Below are 23,267 nucleotides of genomic sequence, written 5' to 3' on the forward strand. Positions count from 1 at the left end.
TTTGTTTGTTTTATGTGTGTGTGGAGATCAGAAGACAACTTCTAAGAGTCCACTCTCTCTTCCACCGTGTGGGTCCTGGGTATTGAACTTAGACTGTCAGAGTTAGCGGCAAGTGCCTCTACATTTTGAGCCATTTTGCCAGCCCCATTGCTATTTTCTGAGACAGCGCCTTACTCTGTTGCCCTGGCTGGTCTTTAACTCACCAGGCTGGCCTTGAACTCAAAGTGTTTCTCTTGCCTCAGTCTCCTGAGGCAAGACCTCGTGTGTGAACCAATACACCTGGCCATCCTTTTTACTACTTCAAGAGCCCAGGCCGGAGAGGACAATGGTGTGGTGTAGATTATAGCTCCAAGCAGGGGAGAGAACTTGGTTAGTCCATGAGGGTGCACGATTCTGATTCCAGCACTGCAGAAGTGGAGGCAGGAGGGTGGTGAGCCTGGCCAGCCTGGGCTACTAAGTGCATCCAGAGCCAGCCTAGCCTAGGGTAGCAAGGTGCTACCGTAACAGGAAGAAGAAAACAAAGAAAAAAGACAGAAGGGAGGAAGGGAATGCCGTCCAGTTTCCCTTAGGAGGCAGGGTCCTGAGAGTGGAGGAACTGGGATGGAGGAGGTGAGGCTTGGGTGGGGCAGGGGATCTGAGACAGCCTCTCTGTGTGCTGATGCAGACATGGGGCAGGCAGTTAGCCATTGCGGGTGGAGAGCCGCTGGAGGTCAGGGAGTGATATAACCGGGAACACAGTATAGGGGAAGCGCGGCGCTCTCTTCTGGGGGCGTGGCGTGGCGTGCAGGTGGCATGCAGGCAGGTGAGTGACAGCTGAACTCAGAATACTGGAGGCGGCTAAAGAAACCGAATCATTTATCGAGAAAGAGGTGGGAGTGGGGTGATGGTGGGGTGGAGGTGGGAGGGTGTTTCTAGAGAAAGAGCAGGTAGAGGAGGGAGTCAGAGTTTTGTTGGGAAGATAGAGCAGGGTTGAGCCAACCCTGGAGGAAGATTTGGTTTTTTATTTTGATTTTTTTGAGACAAGGTTTCTCTGTGTAGCCCTGGGTGTCTTGGAACTCACTCTGTAGACCAGACTGGCCTTGAACTCACAGAGATCCTCCTACCTTTGACTCTTGGGGATTAATGGTGTGAGCCACCACTGCCTGGCTTATTTCTTTTTTTTTTTTGAGATGAGGTCGCACTGTGCAGCTCTGGCTGGTCTCACACGACCAAGCTTGTCCCAGCCTCGGCCTCTTGGGTGCTGGGATTGCCTGGTGTGCACCACCATGCCTGGTTTTGATGGAGGTTTCTGGTTTTGATGGAGGTTTCTGGTTTTGATGGAGTGACTGGTTTTGTGCTCTGTCCATGGGAAAGCATAAGGACTGTGCTTGGGTCCTTATGTTTTGGTGGAGGAGGAGGCAGAGAGATGAGGCAGAGAGATGGGGCGAATGGGAGAGAACCCTGGGAGCTGGGAGGAGAACAGGACCCAGCAGAAAGGACGCCCATGCTTGGCGAGATGGAGGGGCTATCCGAGCTTTCCCATGTATTTAAATACGGGGAGAGGTGAAGCTCATGAGTGTGTGTGTGTGTGTGTGTGTGTGTGTCCGTGTGTCTGTTCTGGCTGTGTTTGAGAGGACAGGTACGTGTCAATGTGACAGGAGGTAGCACTTGAGTGCGTGCGCGTGTGATTTATACATGCTGCCAGTGAGGTCAGAGAATTATACCTCGTACCTCCTGGATGGATGGAAACGATCGCCTGCCTGGTGTTGGTGACCCTGATCTTGGGCCGGTATGAGGGGTGGGAGAAGTCGAGGTGCTGGGGAGCGTGGTATCGGGAGAGAGATAGGGTCTTTTGGAACTGGTGTGTTTGAAAGTTGCCTCCGGGGTCTTTCCAAGGGCTCTGCGGAGGCTGAAATTTCACTGTAGAGAGGCTGGGGTTGCAATTCCTTCCGTCTGGACCCGTCACCCACCTGACTCTGGAATGTTGCTGCCACCTGGTGGCCCAGCTTGGGATGCACAGGCATCTGTTTAGGAGTAAGGACTTAGCCCCTCCTGCTGGTCAAGAGCGGTACTGCACCTATGAAGCCCCTGTGTTGGCTCCAGTCAAGCCACTCGGCAGAGACAAGTGGCTTGTCCTACCTGCTTGGCTCACTTGGTCTACCTGTCTGGATTTTTGAAGGCCTTAGATGGATTCTACTTTCAGAACCCAGGAGCAACCCTGGGCTCTGCAATTCTGGTTGTTAATTCTATCCAGACAATGATAGATTGTGGTGTGTGTGTGTGTTTCCTAGTGATGTTGTTGACTCTGTTTATCCAGGGAAGCTCAGCCACTCAAAGACCTGGTGGGTATCGTGTGTATGCACGTGCATGTACTTGTACGTGTGTGTGTTCCTAGTGTGATAGATCACACTAGAGGAGGACACCTAAGACCGGGCAATTAGTCTCCAAACTTGATGAACTTTCTTGAAACCCATGACCTTTCCTAGTCTCTGGTCATGTGGTCCCCTTTCAGGGAGCATGGTGGGCACACGGGACAGGACTGAGTAGTGAACACAAGATGCTGCCAGAGAGAAGAGAGGGCAGGATTGTCCAAGATCCCACCCACACAGGCATCCAGGCATAGGGAGCCATACAGAAGGACATATAGACAGACAGACAACACACATGCATGCACACACATTCTTCCCTATGTTACACAGTCTGCCCCAAGCCCATGAGGCTGGAGGCTGGAGATACCACAATGAATTCTGGGTAGGGCCTCAGGGTTGGACCTGTAGCCTTCAGTTGGTGGCCATGCTGGGGGCCATCAAGGTAATGATTATGATTATAGGAGACCTGTGTCCTGCTACCTCTCCCTTATAATATAACCCATAATAGATGATACAATTGCATGTAGGCCTGCCCAGCTCAGGCCTAGGTGCCTCTGAAAAATGTGACATGTCTTATTTTTAGCCTCCCTCTCTCTCTCTCCCTCTCTCTCTCCCTCTCTCTCTCTGTCTCTCTCTCTGTCTCTCTCTCTCTGTCTCTCTCTCTCTGTCTCTCTCTCTCTGTCTCTCTCTCTCTCTCTCTCTCTCCTACTCTTGTGCAGTAGCAGACCAAGTCACAGTGCAGGCTGCTCAGCTGGGCCTTCAGGTGTCCTTTTGCTGAGTAGTAGATACTTGACTGCCTGCCCCAGGCTCTGCCAAATGCCCCCACGACCAGGGACACTTTCTGCATTGTGAATCCAGTTCCCCTCTGTGAGTGCTGGAGCCCAGGGCCTGCTGTTTCTGGGCACAGTGAGCCAGGCCCCTCTTGCCATCTCTTACTTGGATCTGGAGCCAGTTCTGGCTCAGGTAGAAGAAAGGCCTTCTGGGCTTTTGGACATCTACCTTAAATGAATCTCAAGTCCCTCCGGCTGTGATTTTAGCCGATTCCCTGTCCCTCTGGGTCCCTCGCCATCAGATGGTCACCTCCAGCTGGAACCAGAGGGCAGCCTCACGCTTACTCAGGGCTCCTGGATAGAATGTGGCCTCAGCTACTTGTTCCAATCAATGGAAGATTCCAGAGTCCACAGTGGAGGCAAAATGGAGATGGATTAGCTCCAGCCAGTGTGGAAGGCCAACTGGATTCTCAGCATCTACTGTCCCGGGGACTCAGTGTTGTCTCTTCTTAGGGACCCAACAGCAGCTCCCTCATCAGTGGGAACAACTTGGGGAGTGGTCTCCCAGGAGGACCGGTGGAGCCCAGCAGTCCTGGGGAGACAGGCAAAAACATCTGCCCCCAATACAAAGTGCATCCGCCTCCCTACAGATGGTCCACACAGCCCCCATCACACCCACACGCTAAGCACCAGCATTACCCACACTGGGACCTTTCTGGTGTCACTCTGGTTGGTGACAGTTACAGAATCGGTTCTGGCATAGAACTATACACTTTAGGAGTGGTTTCACCTGCAGCTTTGCCTTCTCCTCCCTCAAAGGATGGGTAACCGTCAGCCTTGAAGTGTTTGGTCAGGTGAATAGATAGGGCTGAGTTATGGCCAGGGTCAAGGCTGTGCAGATTATAGCTTTAGTCAGCTTAGGTCCGATGTCCAGGAAGAGGAGGACATCACTCCCAATTGAGAAAACCACAGGAACTGACTGCTGTTCTCAGTGCCAAATGGGCCCCAGTAGCGGCCCTAGTGGGCAGCTGGCAGAGAGTGCGCCCCTGCCCTGCAGTCCTCAGAGGGCCTCCTGTAAGGTGTGACACACCTCCCTCAGTGGGAACAGATCTGTCTCTTCCACAGGGCCTTCCATCTAGGAGGGCCTGCAGGTGGTTTGGCTGAAACCCCACCCCCAGCCCCCAAACCGGAGCTACACAGAAAGATCCCGTTTTCACAGAACAGGTAGTGGGGTCGTGGCTCAGCGGCCAAGAGCTCATGCTGCTCTCCTAGTTCAGACTAGAGTTTGGTTACCAGCACCTCCAGGGGCTCACAACTGCCTGTAACTCTGGCTTTGGGGGAATCTGATGCCTCTGGCCCCCACAGACAGCTGCACTCACGTGCACATATTCACACAGCCTCAAAAGTAAAACAAATCTGAAAAATAAAATTCTAAAACTCCGCAGAGAGTAGGACCTCAGGGCGTGACATGGAGTAGACACCACTGCTCTGAAAACCATGTGCTTTATTCCGGCCTCTCCCTGGGTCATAGAAAAGCAGCAAACCACGCGGTTTGGTACAAGGCAAAGGCAAAGGGAAGGCAGGACATCCCTTACCACCGGGGACCTCGGGTTTCCCTGGTCAGCATCTTGGCAGAGCTCTTGGAGCATCCATGTTAGCAAGCTCAGCCAACCCAATGAGGAAATGGGTATGGGACAAAAGTCAAGGTCCAATGTCTGGGCCTCTGTCCCCCCACCTAGGGCCGGTCACCATACCTCACATCCTCTGAGACCCACGGTCTAGCTCAGCTCCTAGAGACTAGGGCGTGCCTACGCACAGGTGAGTGGGCAGGCAAAGCCCTCCCCTGACCAGCAGGCCTCACCCCTCAGTACAGGTCCGAGAAAGGCTTGGAGTAGTTGAACATCAGGTAATCCATGTAGTAGAAGTCGTAGGTGCGCTGTCGCTGCAGGGAGGAGAGCTGAGCGAAGTACTGATGGGTGATTCTCGCCGTGGTCCGAGCCTCCTGAGAGTGTCTGTCCTTGAACCTCGGGAAGGTCAGATTCCCAGGCGCCTGGATGAGATGTAGGAAGAAGTTGGCATCGTCCTCCATGCTCTCGAACTTGCCCACAAAGTCATAGTCGATGAGGCAGGGGCTGCACAGCCGGCTAACGTGGTCCCAGTGGATGTCCATGCCCACGGGCCGGTGGACATCCAGCAGGTACTGGATAAACTCCGGGAACTGCACACCGGAGCCAGTCCGCAGTGCCTCCCGCGAGGCGTTGGCCCGATATCGGGCCAGGATAGCTTTGCCAAAGACAGGGTGATAGTAGCTGTTGGGATGCTCAAACTTGTCTCGAAAGGCAGAGACCAGCCTCTCAAAGGGTTCCCGGACAAAGAGCATCTTGGTGTAGGTACTGAGACGGTGTATGATGCCCTGACGGTCGAAAGTATCCAGGCGCTTGAGGGCGCTGCCATAGTGAACAGTGTTGTGTTGTATATCGGCGGTGGATGAGGCCAGCCCTGCAAGAACCATAAGCACTCGCTTCCAGTTGGAGCATCCTGCCTTGGGCACCTCGCAGTACAGCACGCGGTGGCGGTCCTCCACGAAGATGCGGGACACGTGGCGTGGAGTGACCGCTCTGCGGCTGCTGCTGGCCCTGTACTTGGCACAGGCTTCTTGCATCACACGTTTGCGCTCCTGCTGGCTCTGGTGCAGGCTGATCCAGCGACTGTCCATGGTGTGGGATCTTGACTGGACAAAGGTCTCAAACGAGTTGTTGCCTCGGATGGTCCCTGCAACTGGCATCTTTTTGATGAGCAGTCTCCGCCTGCGCTGCCTGAGTCGCGAAGGAGACCCCGCCGCCTTCGCCTTCCGGTCAGGTCGAGGCTGGTCAGGCACTTGCAGTTGGAGGCCTCTTGGGGATCCGCTAGGTAAATTGCGTGTGACCCTTTCTGTGGGTATCCTCAAGTGGCCATCCTGGGACAGGGAGAGAAGTGGTTAGGGATGTTTAGCACACCTGGGCATGGAGGGTCACATGACCCTGGCCCTCCACGTGGCAGGGGCTTCTAACCACTCTGGCTTAAATTTCTCTCCAGGAAAGGGAAGTGAGCACAGGCTGGTGTTGCTGGTGTGAGCCTCTCTGGTCTAAGACCTGCCAGCCACACAAAATTGCGAAAATGTGGGACCTGAACGGCAAATATAATTTCTACCACAAGGTGGTGCAGTCCCTCCAAGAACCTCGGCTTGGCTAGCGTGGGCGGAGGAAGATGGTGGCCTGCAGGAGGCTTGCTCGGATTGACTGTGTCTGTTACTCAGTCCAAAGGAGCCGCGTAACAGAGAAGGGAAATTCATGGACCCAAAGCCCCGGGGTTTGTTCCCAAGGCTCCTGGAAAGGACCCAGCACATTCTTCTTCCTATGAATGGATTTGCCGTAAGCTCTGAACTGTCTTTCCCGTCCTCTCCTACTTTCCCCCAGGCACCTGTGATTTATGGGGTTCTCAGAACTTACATGCTGGGGCCTGATGCTGAACTTCATGCCTGGAAAGCAACGGAGGAGAGAGACTTGTTACACCATGGAAGTGAAGTGCGGAAGTACCATATACCTGCCCAGCCCAACATGCAGGACCCCTTAAAGCCACCTTCCATCCCACCCTGTCATCAAGTCTCAGAGTACTTAATACAAAGCTCCGTCCAATCTCTCTCCATGCCTGTCACCACAGCCTACTCCATACCGGGAGGTTCCCTTGCCATGACATCCCCGTCTTAGCTCTGGCCTTCTCGGTACACTCAGGGGTATGATGTCCATGTCTGACTCATCCTGGTGTCCCCCAAAGGTGTGAGCAGACCCGAGGCATGGGCAAGTGCTAACTGGTGATGTGGGAAAGATGGAGAGAGATCTGTAAGTCGTTGACTGTTTCGATTACTTTTCTGGTTGCTATAACAAAATGCCTGGTATACACCAATTAAAAGGGGAAATATGTTCTCCCAAAGGACCTGGGTTCAATTCCCAGCACTACAGCTCCAGAGACTCTAGAGCCCTCTTATGGCATCTGTGGGTACTGCACATATGTAGTACATATACATACAGCATATACCCATACACAGAAAATTTAAATAAATAAAATTTTTTTTCTTAAAAAGGTAAGATTTAATCACGACCACTGTTTTAGAGGGACCAGTCCATGGTTGCTTGGCTTCATGGGCTTGGACAGAGCGTCATGGGGGTAGAGGAAGGTGGAAGCATGTGTTTGAGGTCATCTCTCAGCTGACCATGAAACAGAAAGAGCAACGCAGGAAAGGGCCTGGGACAAGATCCCTTCAAAGACCTACTTCCAGTGACCCACTCTGTCAAGCTAGGTCTCACCATCCACAGTTCTCAGAACTTCCTAAATAGGAACAAGAGCTGAGGACCAAGCCTCTAACACACGAACCTGGTACTAACACTTTTGTTGTTACTGACACAAACCACAGGAGGACTTAGTTTTGACTCTCAAATGCACGTGGGTGAGGCACTGCTACTTGTCTTCTCTGTGTGCTTGAGAAGAAATCTGTTCTCTCTCAGCTGACCAGAAACCAGATTGCAGCTCCAAACTGAGGCTGGGTATAACCCTCTAGCCAGCCCCTGTACTCCTGTATCTGCCATCTAGGGCAGATCATACATCCCCAAGGTTTCACAGCCTCAAACAGCGCCACCAGGTGGCCAAGTGTTCAACAACCCAAGCCTGTGAAGGACCTTTCACATTCAAACCAAAACAAGCCTTTTGGAGGACACATCATATCCGAACCATGACATTGGTCAAGCTCTGGATGCTCCCTCTGCCCACCAGAGAGGTCCCATTGGGTTGGGCAGGGGTCACCCAGGGCAGCATGTTCTCAGAAAGTGAATCTTTGGTCAGGACGGGGAATTCTGCTTCTAATCATTCGGTGTGCCAGGGGGCAATCCTCGGTTGGGAAGGCAGATCTTCTTCCTACTTCACTGAGATGTCAGGGACTCTGGTCTTGGGTCCTGAACGGACATTTATGCCCTGAAACTTTGCTGCAATCTGGTCACAACCAGAGAAACAGATGCCTCTCACACAAGCAAAGAGCCGAAGCGAGGGCTAGCATTTTGGAGGACTGTGCTCAGCCATACCTGACTGGTTCCCGGCAGGGAAGGAGTAGGTGTGAGAGGCCAGCACTCTCCCTGATGTCTCTGCGTATTGGGCAGAGGACAGTGGCTATAGTCAGCAGACAGGGGGACACCCAAGTCATCGCTGACCCCGACTCTCTGAATTTATCTGTGGGATCCAGTTTCTTGGCTTCAGTGCTGTGACCCTGATCTTGTGGTGTCCAGTCTGAGGCTTTGCACCACATCTCCTTCATTCACTAGCAAGCAAGGAGGCCAACCAAGGCTCCTTCTGGGATGGAAAGCCCAAATGCCCTGAAGTTTTGGAACCATCACTGTGTGTGGCCACGTATGAATAGTCAACCCATTCGGTGTTTTCCTCAACTATTCTCTACCTTACTTTGTTATGTGTATGTGAGTGCACTTATGTGTATCTGTGTGTGTGTGTCTGTCTGTGTATCTCTGTGTGTGTGTCTGTGTGTGTATCTGTGTGTGTGTATCTGTGTGTGTGTATCTGTGTGTGTGTATCTCTGTGTGTGTGTGTCTGTGTGTGTGCATCTGTGTGTGTGTATCTGTGTGTGTGTATCTGTGTGTGTGTATCTCTGTGTGTGTGTGTGTATCTGTGTGTGTGTGTATCTGTGTGTGTGTGTGTGTGTGTGTATCTCTGTGTGTGTGTGTGCATGTGAGGGCATAGTCTTCATCACTGACCACCTTATTCATGGCATCTCTCACTGACCCTGGTGCTCATTACTTCAGCTAGATTTACTGGCTCTTGGGCCCTTGGGATCCTACATCCCAGCACTGTCAAGCCGGGCTTTCTTACTTCGATGCTTGTGAGCCGAACCCCAGTTCTGATGCTCGCACGACAAACATTGAGCTAACTAAACCAGTTCCCCAGATGCCAGAACCTTCTTTTCCAAGACAGGGTCTCACTTTTACACCAAGTTGGCCTCCCATTCACAAACCGCCTGCTTTTATCTCCTTGCTAGGCCCATAGGTGTGGGCTACCATACATATCTTCTAGAACCTTCTTCAACTCCTAAGTGAGGGAATATATTGGGAACCTTCTCACTGATGTGACTGAACACTTGACAGAAGTCAGAGGGAGGTTTTATCTTGGTGCACAGCCTCAGAGATTTTAGTCCACCATGGCCGGGGAGGCAATGTGGTAGTCATGGTAATAGCAGCATCAGGCCTTCAAAACCGTACAACAAGCTGGTACCCAAGTGTTCAAAATACAAGCCCATGGGGGGGGGGGCATTTCATACCCAAACTTTAACCGAGGGAAGAAGAGGCAGACCTCGGACTCTCTCTCACTTTCTTCTGCTGGGTTGGGTACAAGTGATGTCCTTTTGGAACAAAGGAGGGCATGCCCGCTTTTCTGGGTATCCCCAAATCTGTGTGTGTGTGTGTGAGCACATGCATATACACATGAGAAAGCTTCTGAACAATCCTCCTGCCGAACAATCCTCCTGCCGAACAATCCTCCTGGTGGGGGAGCTCTGTGCAGAAGTAGGGTGAGCAGCAGGTGCCGGCTTAGAGGTGAAGCCCTCGCCCAGTGTCCCTTCACAATAGCTGAGTTTATTCCATCTTCATGGTCCTCCCCCCTCCGCATCCCATCGCCTGTCTTCAGCACGAGCTTCCAGAGCTCATTTCTCCTTGGCGAGCGGGGTCCTCTCCTGCTGCCAACGATGACAGATCCCTTCAGCAGAAGGGACCCGCTGCAGCCGCTCCGTCTCCCTCTCCACCATGGTGTTCCGTAATTATTTTCTTCTGGTGACGGCAGCGGGTTCTGCTAAATCACCTCTCCCCCTCGGAGTCTCGGATACGGGGATTTACTCCGGTTGTCACTCCTGTCAACCTGTCAAGGTGTGACGGTGCTTATTTATACTCCTTTTCTGGAGCCAATGAGTCATGCTAAACCTGGCCAGGAGTGGGGCTGATGAGCCGCTTGCCGAGGCTTTCCCATCACTCTGCAAAGCCAGGCTGTGGCTGCTAGGGCTGGGGGCCCTGTCCCCTTTTCACCTGTGCAGAGGGGACAGGAAGACCCTGTCTTATGCATGGTGCCTCCCAATCACCAGGACACAACCCCAAACACATTTGCCCACCAAGTCAAGTTGGCTGAAACGGGCTCCCTAGGAAAAGAAATTTTACCTTGGGCCTAATAACAGATAAAAGGACTGAGCTCACACGGGGCTGTGAGTGGGCCTGAGGCTGCCCAGTCCCAACCCTGAAACTCAGGGCAGCTCGTTAGGTGACTGATTTGATTCCCACACAGCTACTTCTGAATAAACAGAACTGTAATGAAGGGACTCTCCCCAATGCCAGAGGTCCAGCGGCTTTCCCATGTGTTGCTTAAATAAAGGCCGAGGCTCTGGGCAAGTCAAAGCCAGAAACCAGAGTATCCTAAGGCTGGAGCATGAAGTGCATGCCCCAAACACTGAACTTCAGAACCATTGACAACTCTACGGAGCACCCAAGAAAGGTCAGCTAACCATGACTTCTGACTGTCATTAGGACTGGTATCAGTAGCATGGGACTCTGAAGAAGAGGGAGGCTAAGGTTTCAATATAGCCACCTCCAGTCCCCGCCTCCTAGGCTCTAAATAAACAGCATCTAGACAAAAACAGAACTTAGCAGGGCACAGTGAGACATGGTAATCCTAGCCCTCAAGAGGCTGAGGCAGTAGGAGCGCTGGTCCAAGGTTGGCCTGAGCCACGAATGAGCCCAAGCTCAGCCTGAATCAGCTTAGAAAAACCAGTGGCTGGGGATGTGGCTCAATGGGTAGAGTGCTTGCTTACAACTAACCAGTGAGGGGCTAGGGTGTGGCTCAGCGGTAGAGCCCCTGCCTAGAATCCCCCAGTGAGGGGCTAGGGTGTGGTTCAGTGGTAGAACCCCTGCCTAGAATCCCCCAGTGAGGGGTTGGGGGTGTGGCTCAGTGGTAGAGCCCCTGCCTAGAATCCCCCAGTGAGGGGCTGGGGTGTGGCTCAGTGGTAGGGTGCCTGTCCTAGATTTCACTTCCAGAGAAGCAATGAAGTGAGCCTGCTGGGAACATCAGCTGTGATCCCCAGCACCCCCTTTCTTCCAATGATGCAGATGTCACCCACTCTCACCCAGGAGACCTTCCCTCAAGGTCAGCCACACCCTCTCTCTGCTCTTGGTGTCTGGGTCGCCTACTTGCTACTCTTGGCACAATGTTAAAATCTGCAAGGGCACTACAACCCTCTGCACAGCAGGAAATAAACTGTTTCTTCCTCCTTCTGGACAGATGACATTCAAAGAAACACACACAACGTGAGAAGAGTGAGCATCAGTGAGAAAAAACAAGGCGTGAGTTATGGGGACTGCCAAATGCGCTCCGTGCTCCCAACTCTTCATTGCCTGAAATTTTTTCTCCTCAGTATTTTGGCTGAGAACCTTTCTGGTTACTTGCTAAGGGGAAGCAAAGGCTCATTCATCCTTTATCTTTTTTCTTCCGTTCTCTCTTTCTCTCTGGATGGAACTCAGGACTTCATGTATAAGTGTTCTACTAATAAACCCCTCACTGGGGATTCTAGGCAGGGGCTCTACCACTGAGCCACACCCCAGCCCCTCACTAGGGGATTCTAGGCAGGGGCTCTACCACTGAGCCACACCCCAGCCCCTCACTGGGGGATTCTAGGCAGGGGCTCCACCACTGAGCCACAACCCCAGCCCCACAAAGTCAAGTTTCTTTTCTCTTCTTTCCTTCACCTTTTCCTCTTTTCCATCCTCTATTTTATTTTTGAGACAGTCTCACTAAATAACCCGGGATGACCTCAAACCTGCAATCTTTCTGTCTTGGCCTCCCAAATTCTGGGATTAAAGGCGTGTGCAGGCATATTTGGCATGCACAGCTTAACAATCAGGAGGGACAGTCTGAGTCTGTGACTAGATCGGAAAGTGGCTTCACTAGCATGTGGGGTTTCTGGGTAAAAGGATCTTATGTGTAGCCCTCTACAGAGATATAAGGAGATCAATTGGGGTCCATACCGAAAGCCCAATTCCTAATGGCCAGCAAAAACTGGGGGAGGCAACTGGGCCTGTGTTTCGACTGTGTAGACATTGCCACTAACAGGGTGGGAAAGGAACAGAGTACCTAGAAAGGGCTGAAAATGCCTCATGTTCCCAGGGATGGCACACTCGAGGTGACAGCCGTGTGGACTACCCAGGTCACGGTCCTGGTGGGCAGGGACGAGAGAGTCCTGCCACTCTGGACTCGGGTCCACAAAGGAAGAGCCACTGTGAAGGAGTCAGAAACAGAAGGGTGGGGGTGGGAGAAGTCGAGGGCCAGGAGAGGCAGAGGGTGTATTCCATATTCAAGTCCACCACTGATTCTTTGATTTTCTGGAATCACCTTTTCCACCTCCTGGAACCTCTGGCTGAAGATGCCTCATAGCTGTCCACATGCTCGTTCATTCTGGGGCTTCCCAGGCGACTCCCCTTGGTTCTGTCTGGGTCCTGAGAGCCTCGCTACACACACTGAGCCCACACTTACCACCCTTCATCCCCCCAGGACTAGCAAAGCCACCCGTGTCCTGAGCAACTCAGGTTTGAGTGTCTGCACCATGGCTCCCACTTCTTTTTTTTTTTTTTTTTTTAAGACAATTGATACAATTTATTTTTAAATTGGCAGGAAAATATACTTGCACTTGACACGGCATTTTTCCTTGTATATACAAGGCTGATGGCTCCCACTTCTTGATGAGAAGGCCATGTCTGACACATGTTCTGGACAGGACACAGCACCACAGGGCAGCCCTGCATGGGACCAGTGCTGAGTGAGCAGCGAGACCACATATCACAGGAAACATGGCCGGTTCCTGAGTGAGAGGTTGCTCTCTAGAAGTCTGAGGGAAAAACACCCAACAGGATGTACATACATGGAAAAGAAGGAACAAGAAAGGGAAGGAGGAAAGAAAGAGAGGGCAGAGAGAGCGAGAGAGAGAGGATGGGGAGAAGAGAAACAGGTGAGGGGAAAGGAGAGAGCGGTTTTAAGGAGTTCCTCATGGATGACAGCTTACACAGACAATCTGACAGGCAGAGAAGGTCAAGTCAAAGGACTATTTGAAGGCAGAGTTCCTTCTTCGAGAAGGTGAATCTTTCTTTTCAAGACCTTCAACTGACTGGGTAAGGCCCGCACACACTACTAGGTCCTTGCTTATCATCTAATGCTCTAGATGCTAACTGCACCTAGTGTATGTATTCACAGCAACAGGAAGATGCAGGCTGCTGTCTGCATAAGGATAAGCTGGCTTCCTTTCCTCTGTGGCCACTGATGCTAAGTATCTACACACTGGGCTGAGGAGAATAACTGAAGCAATTCCGTCCCTTTGGAAGGATGGAAGTCGGGGAAAGAGGGGGTTAGGGCTGAAGAGCTGCCTTACTGGTGAAGAGCACTTGCTGTTCTTGCAGAGGTCTCAGGTTTGGGTCCCAGCATACATACGGCGGTTCTGTGACTTCAGTTCTACGGGATCTGATGCCCTCTGATCTCTGAGGTCACTGGGCACTCATGTAGTACACAAACATACACGCAGGCAAACCATTCAATATCCATAAAATAAATTAAGGAAATAAGGTTGTTGCCAGGGCCTCCCCACCCCACAAAGCCCGTGGAGAGGAGCCTTCTGTCTCTGCCAGCCTCTGACACTTCTGGGGTGTTCCTTGGCTTTGGGCAATGTAAGTTCAGTTTCAGACTACTTTCTTTCCATGGCTGTCTCCCCCCCCCAATTGCCTTCACTTAGTATGTATGCACAGAGCCTGTGTGGTCACAGTTATGAGTACTGGGGGTGAAGACGTTAGCATGGCGTGGGGAGAGCATGCAATTCAATCTGAATCGGGAGAAATGTTTTTATGGGTCTGTAGAGTGTCCTAAGGGCAGGGCGGAAGCAGACTAGATCTCGGCAGCAGAGGTGGAGTGGGCAGGGTGGGGTGGGGTGGGTGGGGATCTTTGGGTTTTTGAAGGACTGTGTTGGAATTTGATGTCCATAGGGGAGGGGCTTTGTCTTGTTTGCCTTTGTTAGACTGGAGCAATGCCTTGTGTACGCAGGGGCTCAATAAATGCCTGTGGTAAGGCTGATGCTCACAGACTGTGTTGGTACCAGATATGGGACGGGAGCTGGGCCTCTCCTTGCAGAGACAGCGGCTGGGGTTCTGGCCAACTCTTCCCAAGTGTTTCTCTAATGCAGTTCCGTGGCATAGAAGGACCTGCACGTCAGACTGGCAGGTGCCAGCTGGGTGGTCAGGTGGATGGGGCAGCCCAAGCAGAAGGATCTGCTGCCACTCACGGCTGGATGGCGACGAAGCCCTGCCTCCCCTTGACAGACACCCCTGGCTGGCTGCATCCTGCAGCATCTGTGGCACATCAGGCTGGGGTCCTGCTGCTGTGGACACTCTTCCTGTGGCTCTCTTCCCAAGGGCCCAGGTCAGTCCGACCTTGAGGTCTCTGCCGGCCCAGGGCTGAGGGTTGAGCTGCTCCCAGGGACCTCTGCCTAACTCCCTGTGAACAAGCACCTCTGCATGGGGAGACCGTTAATGTATGCAGATTAGATGCAAAATGAAAGACCCAAGTGCTCGGCAATTAGAGAGCAGCCTGGGCTTTAGGCACCAAATTTGGATGAAAGAAACCTCACGGAAAGGCTTTAAATCCTCACGTGTGTTCACAGGAAAATTCAATTTACTAAATTGCTAGATTACAGGGCATTGCCTGATTGCCTGAACTGGGCGCGGGGCATGCCAACATGGCTGCACAAGGCGTGTGTGTGTGTGTGTGTGTGTGTGTGTGTGTGTGTGTGTTTGTGGGGGGGTGTTCCGGCCAGTGGCGCTATTCCCGATACAGATGTCAGCTGTCCCTGGACCCTGGCTCTGTGGTTGGCACGGGCACCTTGTGGGAGGTGGGATTCGGACCAGTCATTCCCAGGTGGCACAGCAGCAATGTCTATGCGGTGGCCTCTGTCCTCCAACCCGGAGCCTTGGCTTCTCCGGGTTGATGTCGTCCAGGTGTCCTGACTCTAAGTGAATTCAGTCAGATGAGGGTTTGCATTGGCTCATTTTCTGAATTACCCGACACGGTAACAGATAAAACACAGTTCAGTTGGCTCACGGTCCTAATGGCCGCCAGCCCAAGAGCATGGCCGGCACCTGGGGCCGAGCAGGGCAGAGGGCAGCTCATGCGGGAGGGCACAAGCTTGCAAACTCAGGTTGCTTTCTCCTCTTCTTAACTCCTCCTCTTCATTTTGCAGTTCTAGGGACTGAACCGTGGGGCTCGTCCCACACCACCGGGCACTTTGCTACTGAGCCACGCCCACGGTCTCTTGCTGGTGGATTCCATGCAAGTGTTCTACCCATGAGCTGTCCAATTCAGTCCTTCTGTTTTCACTGAGGCCCTAATCCTGTCTAGGGATGGAGCTAGCCTTGAGACCTCACCTAACTCTAATTCCCTCCCAAGTATCTTCATCGTGTGAATCTGTTGAGTCGATTAAGTTGGCGAACACATGAATTTGGGGAATCCGTGAGTCCGTGGCAGATCTCTAAATCTGGAATTATTCCAGGACACGGCTTAGAAAAGTTGTCTGGAGAGTTTGCTCTTAGTTATCGGAGTCAGGATCTCACCATGTAGCCCAGGCTGGCCCTAAACTCGTGATCTTCCCGCTTCAGCCTCCTGAGTGGTGGGATAACAGGTATGTGGCATGAGGCTTGGGTGCCTGAGCATGAGTCACATCATTTGATGAGGGACCAGTATATCAAAAAGGGAGAATGAGGGCGAGGGACTATAAGGTGGGTGGGAGAGAGAGAGACAGACAGACAGACAGACAGATGTGAGTGCTGTGCGACCTTGAACTCATTGAACTCAGGCCTCACCATTTCTGTGTTCTCATCTATACAATGAGCTAAAAGCACTCACGGTGCAAGTCCACAAAGGCGCAGGTGGCATGGGACATTTGGAGCTGCCAGCTTCCGGTGCTGGGATGTCCTGGTCCCTTTCCCAGCAGCCGTGTTCCCAGGCACAACTGCTGCAGCGGTGCAGGGGCTCTGGAAGGACCAGGAGAGGAAGTAGGAATCTCCCCATCTCTGAACGGTGGGCACTGGCCCGGTGGATCTGGCTGCTTCTTGTTTTGTTTAGTAATTCAGCTCTCTGCCTCTGTGATTAGGATTCTCGATTCAACTGGGTAGTTACCTGTCAGCTCAGCCTGAGTTGTGAATTCCCTGGAAACTGTCAAAGACCGGCCTGTAAAAGCTGTCTGTCAGTCAACCAGCCAGTCGCTTGGCTAGCCTGCGAAACCAGCAGCTGCCCCGCCGGACCCACCACCAGCCACCTGCCCGTCACTTGGTGGGGGAAGGAAGCCCTAAACATGTCAGTCCTCCAGATGCCCTGCCCATCTGCAGGGAGAGAGCTGTAGAGGAACTCCAGCTGAAGCTGTGTATAGTCTGGGTGATTCCCACTGTGTCTGGGGTAGGTGAGGGGTCACACACATGATCACTATACTTCAGCGTGTGTACTGCTGGGATTTGATTGACATGTCTTATGATCCAATACAGCACACACGGCAAAGAGAGGTGTCACAGCGTACACATGTTCTCCACCCAGTGAGCTTTCTGCCATGTGATGTGGCATGCGCAGGGTAGGGGGCACTTGAGTTGGCATCCCTGCTAGTCTCGGGGACTCCATACAGGACTTAGCAAAAGATGTGCCTGTTGTTCCTTCAGGGGCTCTTAAATGCGAACCTGGAAGGACAGGTGGGAGCTAGTGAGTGGTGTAGAAAGCAAACAGGAACAAACTTCGTGACACCCGTGGGTGACACCCTGTGGCCCCCCCGAGCTCCTATTTCTGCTTCTTGCACTGGCAGCACCTCAGGCAGCTGGCCTGCTGTGCACGACGTCATCAGAATGCTGTCAGAATGCTGTGCACGACGTCATCAGAATGCTGTCAGAATGCTGTGCACGACGTCATCAGAATGCTGTGCTATTCTCCACCATGTGCTTGCCCCCAACCCACTCAACAGGGGGCGAGTACCTAGCCGGGCCAGGTGGTGTGCTGCCATTGGGGACAGTGTCTCAGCCAGGAAAGGGACAGGTTAGTCCCAAACTCATGGGGTTCTCAGTCCAGTTAGGAGGAAAGGCAGGAATAAGTGACTCTTCATGTGCTTGTAGGACTGGGGGCTGCAGCAGGCAGGGCCAGTCAGTCAAGAAATAAGGTGCCAGCCGTTGGCACCTGAAGGAAATCAATTCCAGGCAGAGCTCAGCTGCTTTGCCTCATGAGAGCCAGGCTCACGGGGTGAAGGGAGCCAGGCCCAGAGCATGAAGGAAGACAGGCTGAGGGGTGAAGGGAGCCAGGCCCAGAGCATGAAGGAAGACAGGCTGAGGGGTGAAGGGAGCCAGGCTCACAGGGTGAAGGGAGCTAGGCTCGTGGAGCGAAGGCAGAAATGCAGAGGCTGAAAAGACTGGAAGGGCCCAGCCAGCAAGGGGCTTTATGATCTTAAAGGCACCAGACTTTACCCCAGAGGGTGCAAGGCCTCAGCTCTGGGCTTGTGAACTCAAGCACCACTGTGTGGTGAGGAGGTGAAGATAGAATGGCAAAATCCATCAGGCAAAGTTGCCCTGACCAGCGAGAGGCACCGAGGCCTGGCCTAGACGCTAGTAAACGGAACTGGAAAAGGACAAGACCTAATACTTCAGTTTAGTGGAGAGGGGGTGAGCGAGCGTTCCACAGCTTCCTCCCTGAGCAGCTGGGTAGGGAGGAGTCTGACCTTCTGAGCTGACTACCAAGGTGTAAATATTCCCACCGCAGCGGATTTCACACGGCTGCTGTGAACTTTGAGCGAGACCCTCCTGGACTGAAAGAAAGGCAGCTCCAAATCACATGGGTACCAGCAGGACCTGGGGGCTGGCTGGGAGCGGAGAGAGGCAGCTTCCTGTTTCTGGCTTGGGTGTTAAATGGGACTCTGGTGTGTTTTTGTTGAAATTCGGAAACAAGTCCCAGTAGAGTTTGGGGTGCTTAGGGGCTCCCCAAGTGTAAGGGCAGGAGGAGAAGGAGGGGATGAGCTGAGGCTGGATAGACATACACATCCAGGAGCCCATTTCTCACTGGTGCTGTGTGTGTGTGTGTGTGTGTGTGTGTGTGCCAGAGTGACAGGAGGGCCAGGAAACAGGATGGAGGCACTGGGCCTGGGAGTCACAGCTGCGCGGGGCTGTGCCCAGTGGACCAAATGGGATGGATGGAGCTGGGTTCACATGCCTATCATCCTAGCACTTGAGAAATGGGGACAGGGTCAATGCTGTGGAACAGTCCCTTTCTACACTATGAATATATATTACTCTCAGTGGTTAATAAAAGGCTGGCAGGCTGGTGGCTGAGCAGGAAGTCAGGCGGGAAAGCCAAACTGAGAATGAAGGGGTGAGGGAGGGCCGAGTCAAGAGTCACCAGGCAGAGGCGGAGGGAACAGGAGATGAACGTGCCATGCTCATAAAGGTACTGCCACATGGCGAAGCGTAAATAAGGAATATGGGTTAAAATAACGTAAAATGTAACAGCTAGTTAGTGATAACCCTGAGCTATTGGCTGGGCATTTGTAATTAATATTAAGCCGCTGAGTCATTATCTGAGAGCCGCTGCCAGGACAGGAAAACTCTACCTACAGGGCAATAGGACAATCTCAACTACATAGTGAGTCCCAGGCCAGCTTAGGCTACATGAGACTTTGTGTAAAAGAACCCAAACTTAAAATAAACAAAAGAGGGTGAATGTGGCTGCTTATAGGACAAGCGTACCTCGTGGGTGACGCCTTCCTATCATCTCAGCAAAAAGGGGGTAAATTCGGTTTAAATAATAGTGAACTCTAGAGTCCCAGGGAATAAAAACAAGGGAATCACCTAGGAACTGGAGCTGGAGGGGGCTCCACGGAGAGGCAGCCCTGTGCTGGCCACTCCAAGGACGGATGTGTTCACTGTCTCCCTTACTGGCCTGCAGAGGCCGTCAGTGGGGAAGGCTCATTACTGTAGTGGCCTGACCTAAAGATAATGATCGCTCCAGCTCCGGCTGGCCTCAGACACGTCGTCCGTCTGGGCAGCAGCGTCAATTACTGAGCTGGCCTGTGGCTGTCAGACTTGTCACCGCCGCTGGCTGTGATACCCTGTAGAGCCACAGAGCAAATCCATCTTAGTGGATGCTTCTCTAAAGTGGGCCTCTTCCCTTACATGCCACCTTTGTCCTGAGGGAGGCACCCCACCCAATGCTACTCGCAGAATCGCCTAAGGCCTATCCAGGGGCTTAGGGGTGGGTGCTCTGATCCTTGGTGGCTGTGCACTGATGGCCAACACTGACCACTGGTTGCACCCAGAGGCATCCCCTAGTCTCCCAGTCCTGACCACACTAACAGGGTCCTCTCATCCATCCAGCGTTTGAACACTGGAGCCTCTGTCTCCCAGGGGTCATTCTGTGTGCCCAGCGACAGACTGGGTTTCAGAGGCGAGGCCGAGAACTCCCTGGCCCAGTCACTCCAGGAGAAGGCAGGGAGGCAGGGAGAGGCCAGCATAGCTGTTCTCTGCTAATAGCTACAGTTCACTTTTGTAAGGGAAAGGCCTTCTTGGAGTCAGGTGCAGCCAAGGACGGGACATGAGTCACCCTGGAGGCCTCTGGGCTGAATGTGTAGAAAAGCCGTAAGATCCCAGAATACAGATATGAACAATGGACCTGCCAGTGGCTGCCTGTGGAGATGCCACCTTCCCTGTGTGTCTGGTTTTGTGAGAGCCAGTCTTTTGCTCTGCTCAGCCCAGCTCAAGGTACGAAGTTCCCTGGAGTCCTCTCCCTAAGAGACCTCGTCTGGCCTGTGAGAAGAAGAGGACCAAGCATACTAGCCCCAGAACATCCCAGGCAGGGAACAGCCACCTTCCCCACGGGGCTGAGTGTTCTACACACAATACACTCACGTTTAGCCCCACAGGCCCCGTGCACTGTCGGACCTGGGCAAAGACAGCTAATGGTTCCGAGAACCCAAACTACAAGGCTGAGAAAGTGAGGGATGGGTTTCTAAGGATTACTTTCTCAAAGGTCATTCCTGGGGCACCTCAGAAACAGCCAGAAGTGAGTGAGGGAAGGAGATGGGGAAATGGATTAGGATCGACGCCATAGTGTGGATGGGAAATGACAGGTCAGGAACTCAGGAGGAGAGGAGTGGGGAGGGGTGATTTCATTGACTAATGGAGTCGGGGCAAGAATGAGTAGGTGGAGGGGAGCCTCCGACAAACAGTCCGATCCTCCACAGAGCGAATTCTGTCAGGGACAAAGGAACCTGTAGGCCTGAAGACTGATGTTGGGTTACCCCAAACCTGAAGGCAGAACTCTATTATAAACAGTAGAAACTAGGTGCAAATAGTGCCCATTAGCCAGTGTATGGCTGTATACCCTGGCTTGATTTCATTCTTCCTTCCATTCATCCACCCATACACCCACCACCTACCTGTCCATCCATCCATCTATTCATCCATCTATCTATCTATCTATCTATCTATCTATCTATCTATCTATCTATCTATCTATCTATCCATCTTATCTGTCCATCCATCCATCCATCCATCCATCCATCCATCCATCCATCTACTTTGGGTAGGGGCAGGCAGACTCTCACTCTGTAGTCCAGGCTAGCTTTAAACTTACGGATGAGCCTCCTGAGTGCTGGGATGACAGACATGAGCCACCATGCCCACCTCCCACCTCAGCTTTGGAGGCGGCAGAGAAACCACACAGTCCAGTCCCACGACAACACCACTGTACATGTGACATCACCCTTGTTGGCACTGGCCCAGCACACGCATGTCAGACTGTCACCCAGAAAGCTCACACTGAGAATCTGGCAGTCTTCCCAGGAACTCCCTCAAGGAAGACGCTCCCAGCTGTAACCCCAGTTGCATCTGGGGGAGACAAGGTGGGCAGGGACCTTGATCCCAGTATTTAGCTGGGTTGTGGTGGAGGGGCAATGGAGTATTTTTCCCAAGGCTCAGCCTTTCTATGCCTTGAGTGCACTGAGGCTGGACGTTGACACCTGCTTTGCCTCTGCAGACAGAACTTGGCCCTCAGTAATGAGCACCCAGCGGGTGGCTGGGGTCACCATGAAAAGACAAAGATATTCTGAGCTGTTCTCTGCCTCCTTTGAAATCCAACCATCACAGCTGTCCTGAGGCTGAAAAGACAGGTACAGAGGTGGTCACTCCTGGCTGTGCGTGTTTCTGAAGAAAGGAAGACACCCCCCCCCCAGAGGAGGGTTCACCAAACAGATATTGGGGTCCTTCTTTGGGTCGTGACACATGCCACTCAAGGAAACAAAAGCAGTCTGTGTCTTTGGCCTCCCACGCCTATGTGCGATGAGGGTTGAGGAGTGGGCGGGTGGGCAGGCCAACCTCTCAAGCTGCTCTGCCCATCAAGGTACCTTCTGCAGGATTAAACGTCATTGCTTCTAATGACTTGATTTATATCCATACGTTTACTGCTCCAAACAAAATATTGGAACGATGGCAATAAATCATGCCAAGGATGCTTTCCAGCTGTGACTAGCACATTTACTGTTTGTTTGGGAGCAGATTGGGGTACCAAGGGTGGGAGTGGGAGCTGCTGGGTAGCAATATACACACGGGGCGCAGGGTGAGCACAGGACACAGTTGGTATCAGGTAGCCGCGAGTTTGCTGGGCCACCAGAGGGCTTCTGATGCCTGAGTCTTCAGGGAGAAAGGATTTTAGAGAAGGATTCAGAGAAGCCAGAAATCCCCTGAGTGAGAGAAGTAGCTTATAGTGATGGATGGTCCTGATGACGGCATCCTGAGCTTTCAGCCATATGCCCTCCTGTATCCCTAAGTGAGAGATGCAGAGATGGGTCAGGCTAGATGGCTCTGCAGGGCTGAGCTCCCTGGAAGAAAGACAGGCTGCAGACAGAGTGGCCCTGGGCTGACTTCTCTCTCAAATGATGGGCAGAGAGTGCTCTTTGGAAAGCAGGCCCTTGCCCTGCTGAGAGAGAGAGAGAGCTCAGAGGAACCGAGGTCAACTTCAAGGCTCACTTCGTGACAGATCTGCATAGAACCCAGCTGCCTCTGGCCAGAAGTCTGGGAGAGCGTGTACCTCCTCGTGGGCAGAACTAACTAATCCTCATCCTGGCACCAAAATAGAAGGAAAGTAGGTGGAAGGGAGGGAAAATTGGGGTCCAGTTGCAGGCCAAAACTGACTCATGCAAGCATAGCAGATTGCTGGGATTCATCCTCGGGAGACTCCCATGACCTGGAATAGCAAAGCAAGGGCAGGCTGCCCATAAGAGGCCACAGTCCAGGAAGACCAAGGGTGTCGGCACTGGGGAGAGAGTGTGCTGTGCTGTGAATCTGAAATGTCCATTCCAGGCTCGTGTTTGTGGTACTTGTTCCTTAGTAGGTAATGCTATATTTTTCAGGCTTTAGGGAGGAGGTCATGGCTGGTGGATGCAGGTTTTGGATGCTACACCTGCCCCAGTTCTGACCTACTTTCTCTGTTTCCTGGTCTCTTATGATGTGAACAGTCACTGGCTCACACGCCTGCTGCCACGGACAGGGTTGCTGTGATGTGCTTTGCCTTCTCCAACTCTCCTGCAACTGTGAACTCAAGGCAATCTTTCCGCTTTTGTTCCTGCCGCAAACTATAAGGTGCTGGCCCTGGATCAGAGCTCACTTAACTGGGAGGTGCTGAGGAGCTCAGATCGCCCATGTCATACTCGGGGAAGCACGGATGATGGGGAGAAGCCCATGACGGCATGTTGATGGCAGGTGGGCAATGGGAGGGTGGTGCATGCGGTCAACGGAGCGTGTGTGTGTGTGTGTGTGTGTGTGTGTGTGTGTGTGTGATGGCATGTGGATGGTATGTTGATGGCAATGATGAGGGGTAGAGATGGATGGTGGTGAGTGGTGTTCAAAGTTTTAAGAAAAATATTTAAGATCGAGTTCCAGCAAGGGCGGGTAGCAGAAGGCCAGACAGCAAGGGCAGCATGAATACAGTCACAGGCGGGCTTTGGCTTCCTTCTACTGGCTGAAGGTACGGC

The 23,267-nt window shown here is 52.6% G+C and overlaps 1 protein-coding gene across 1 annotated transcript in view; it reads right to left on the reverse strand.

Moving 5' to 3' along the window:
• Positions 1-4,621: 4,621 nt before the first annotated feature.
• Chst8 (carbohydrate sulfotransferase 8) overlaps positions 4,622-23,267 on the reverse strand; it is a 153,772-nt gene continuing 135,126 nt past the window's right edge. Inside the window, exons 3-4 of the mRNA XM_050119242.1 lie at positions 6,607-6,635; positions 4,622-6,074 (exon numbers count right to left, since the gene is read on the reverse strand). Of these exons, the coding sequence (XP_049975199.1) occupies positions 4,983-6,074; positions 6,607-6,635 (1,121 nt within the window). The 3' untranslated portion in view covers positions 4,622-4,982. The remainder of the gene's footprint in view (positions 6,075-6,606; positions 6,636-23,267) is intronic.

This window comes from Alexandromys fortis, unplaced genomic scaffold (genome assembly GCF_014885135.2).
Source record: "Alexandromys fortis isolate MF-2015 unplaced genomic scaffold, M_Fortis_MF-2015_v1.1 scaffold_140, whole genome shotgun sequence".
Taxonomy (NCBI): Eukaryota; Metazoa; Chordata; class Mammalia; order Rodentia; family Cricetidae; genus Alexandromys; species Alexandromys fortis.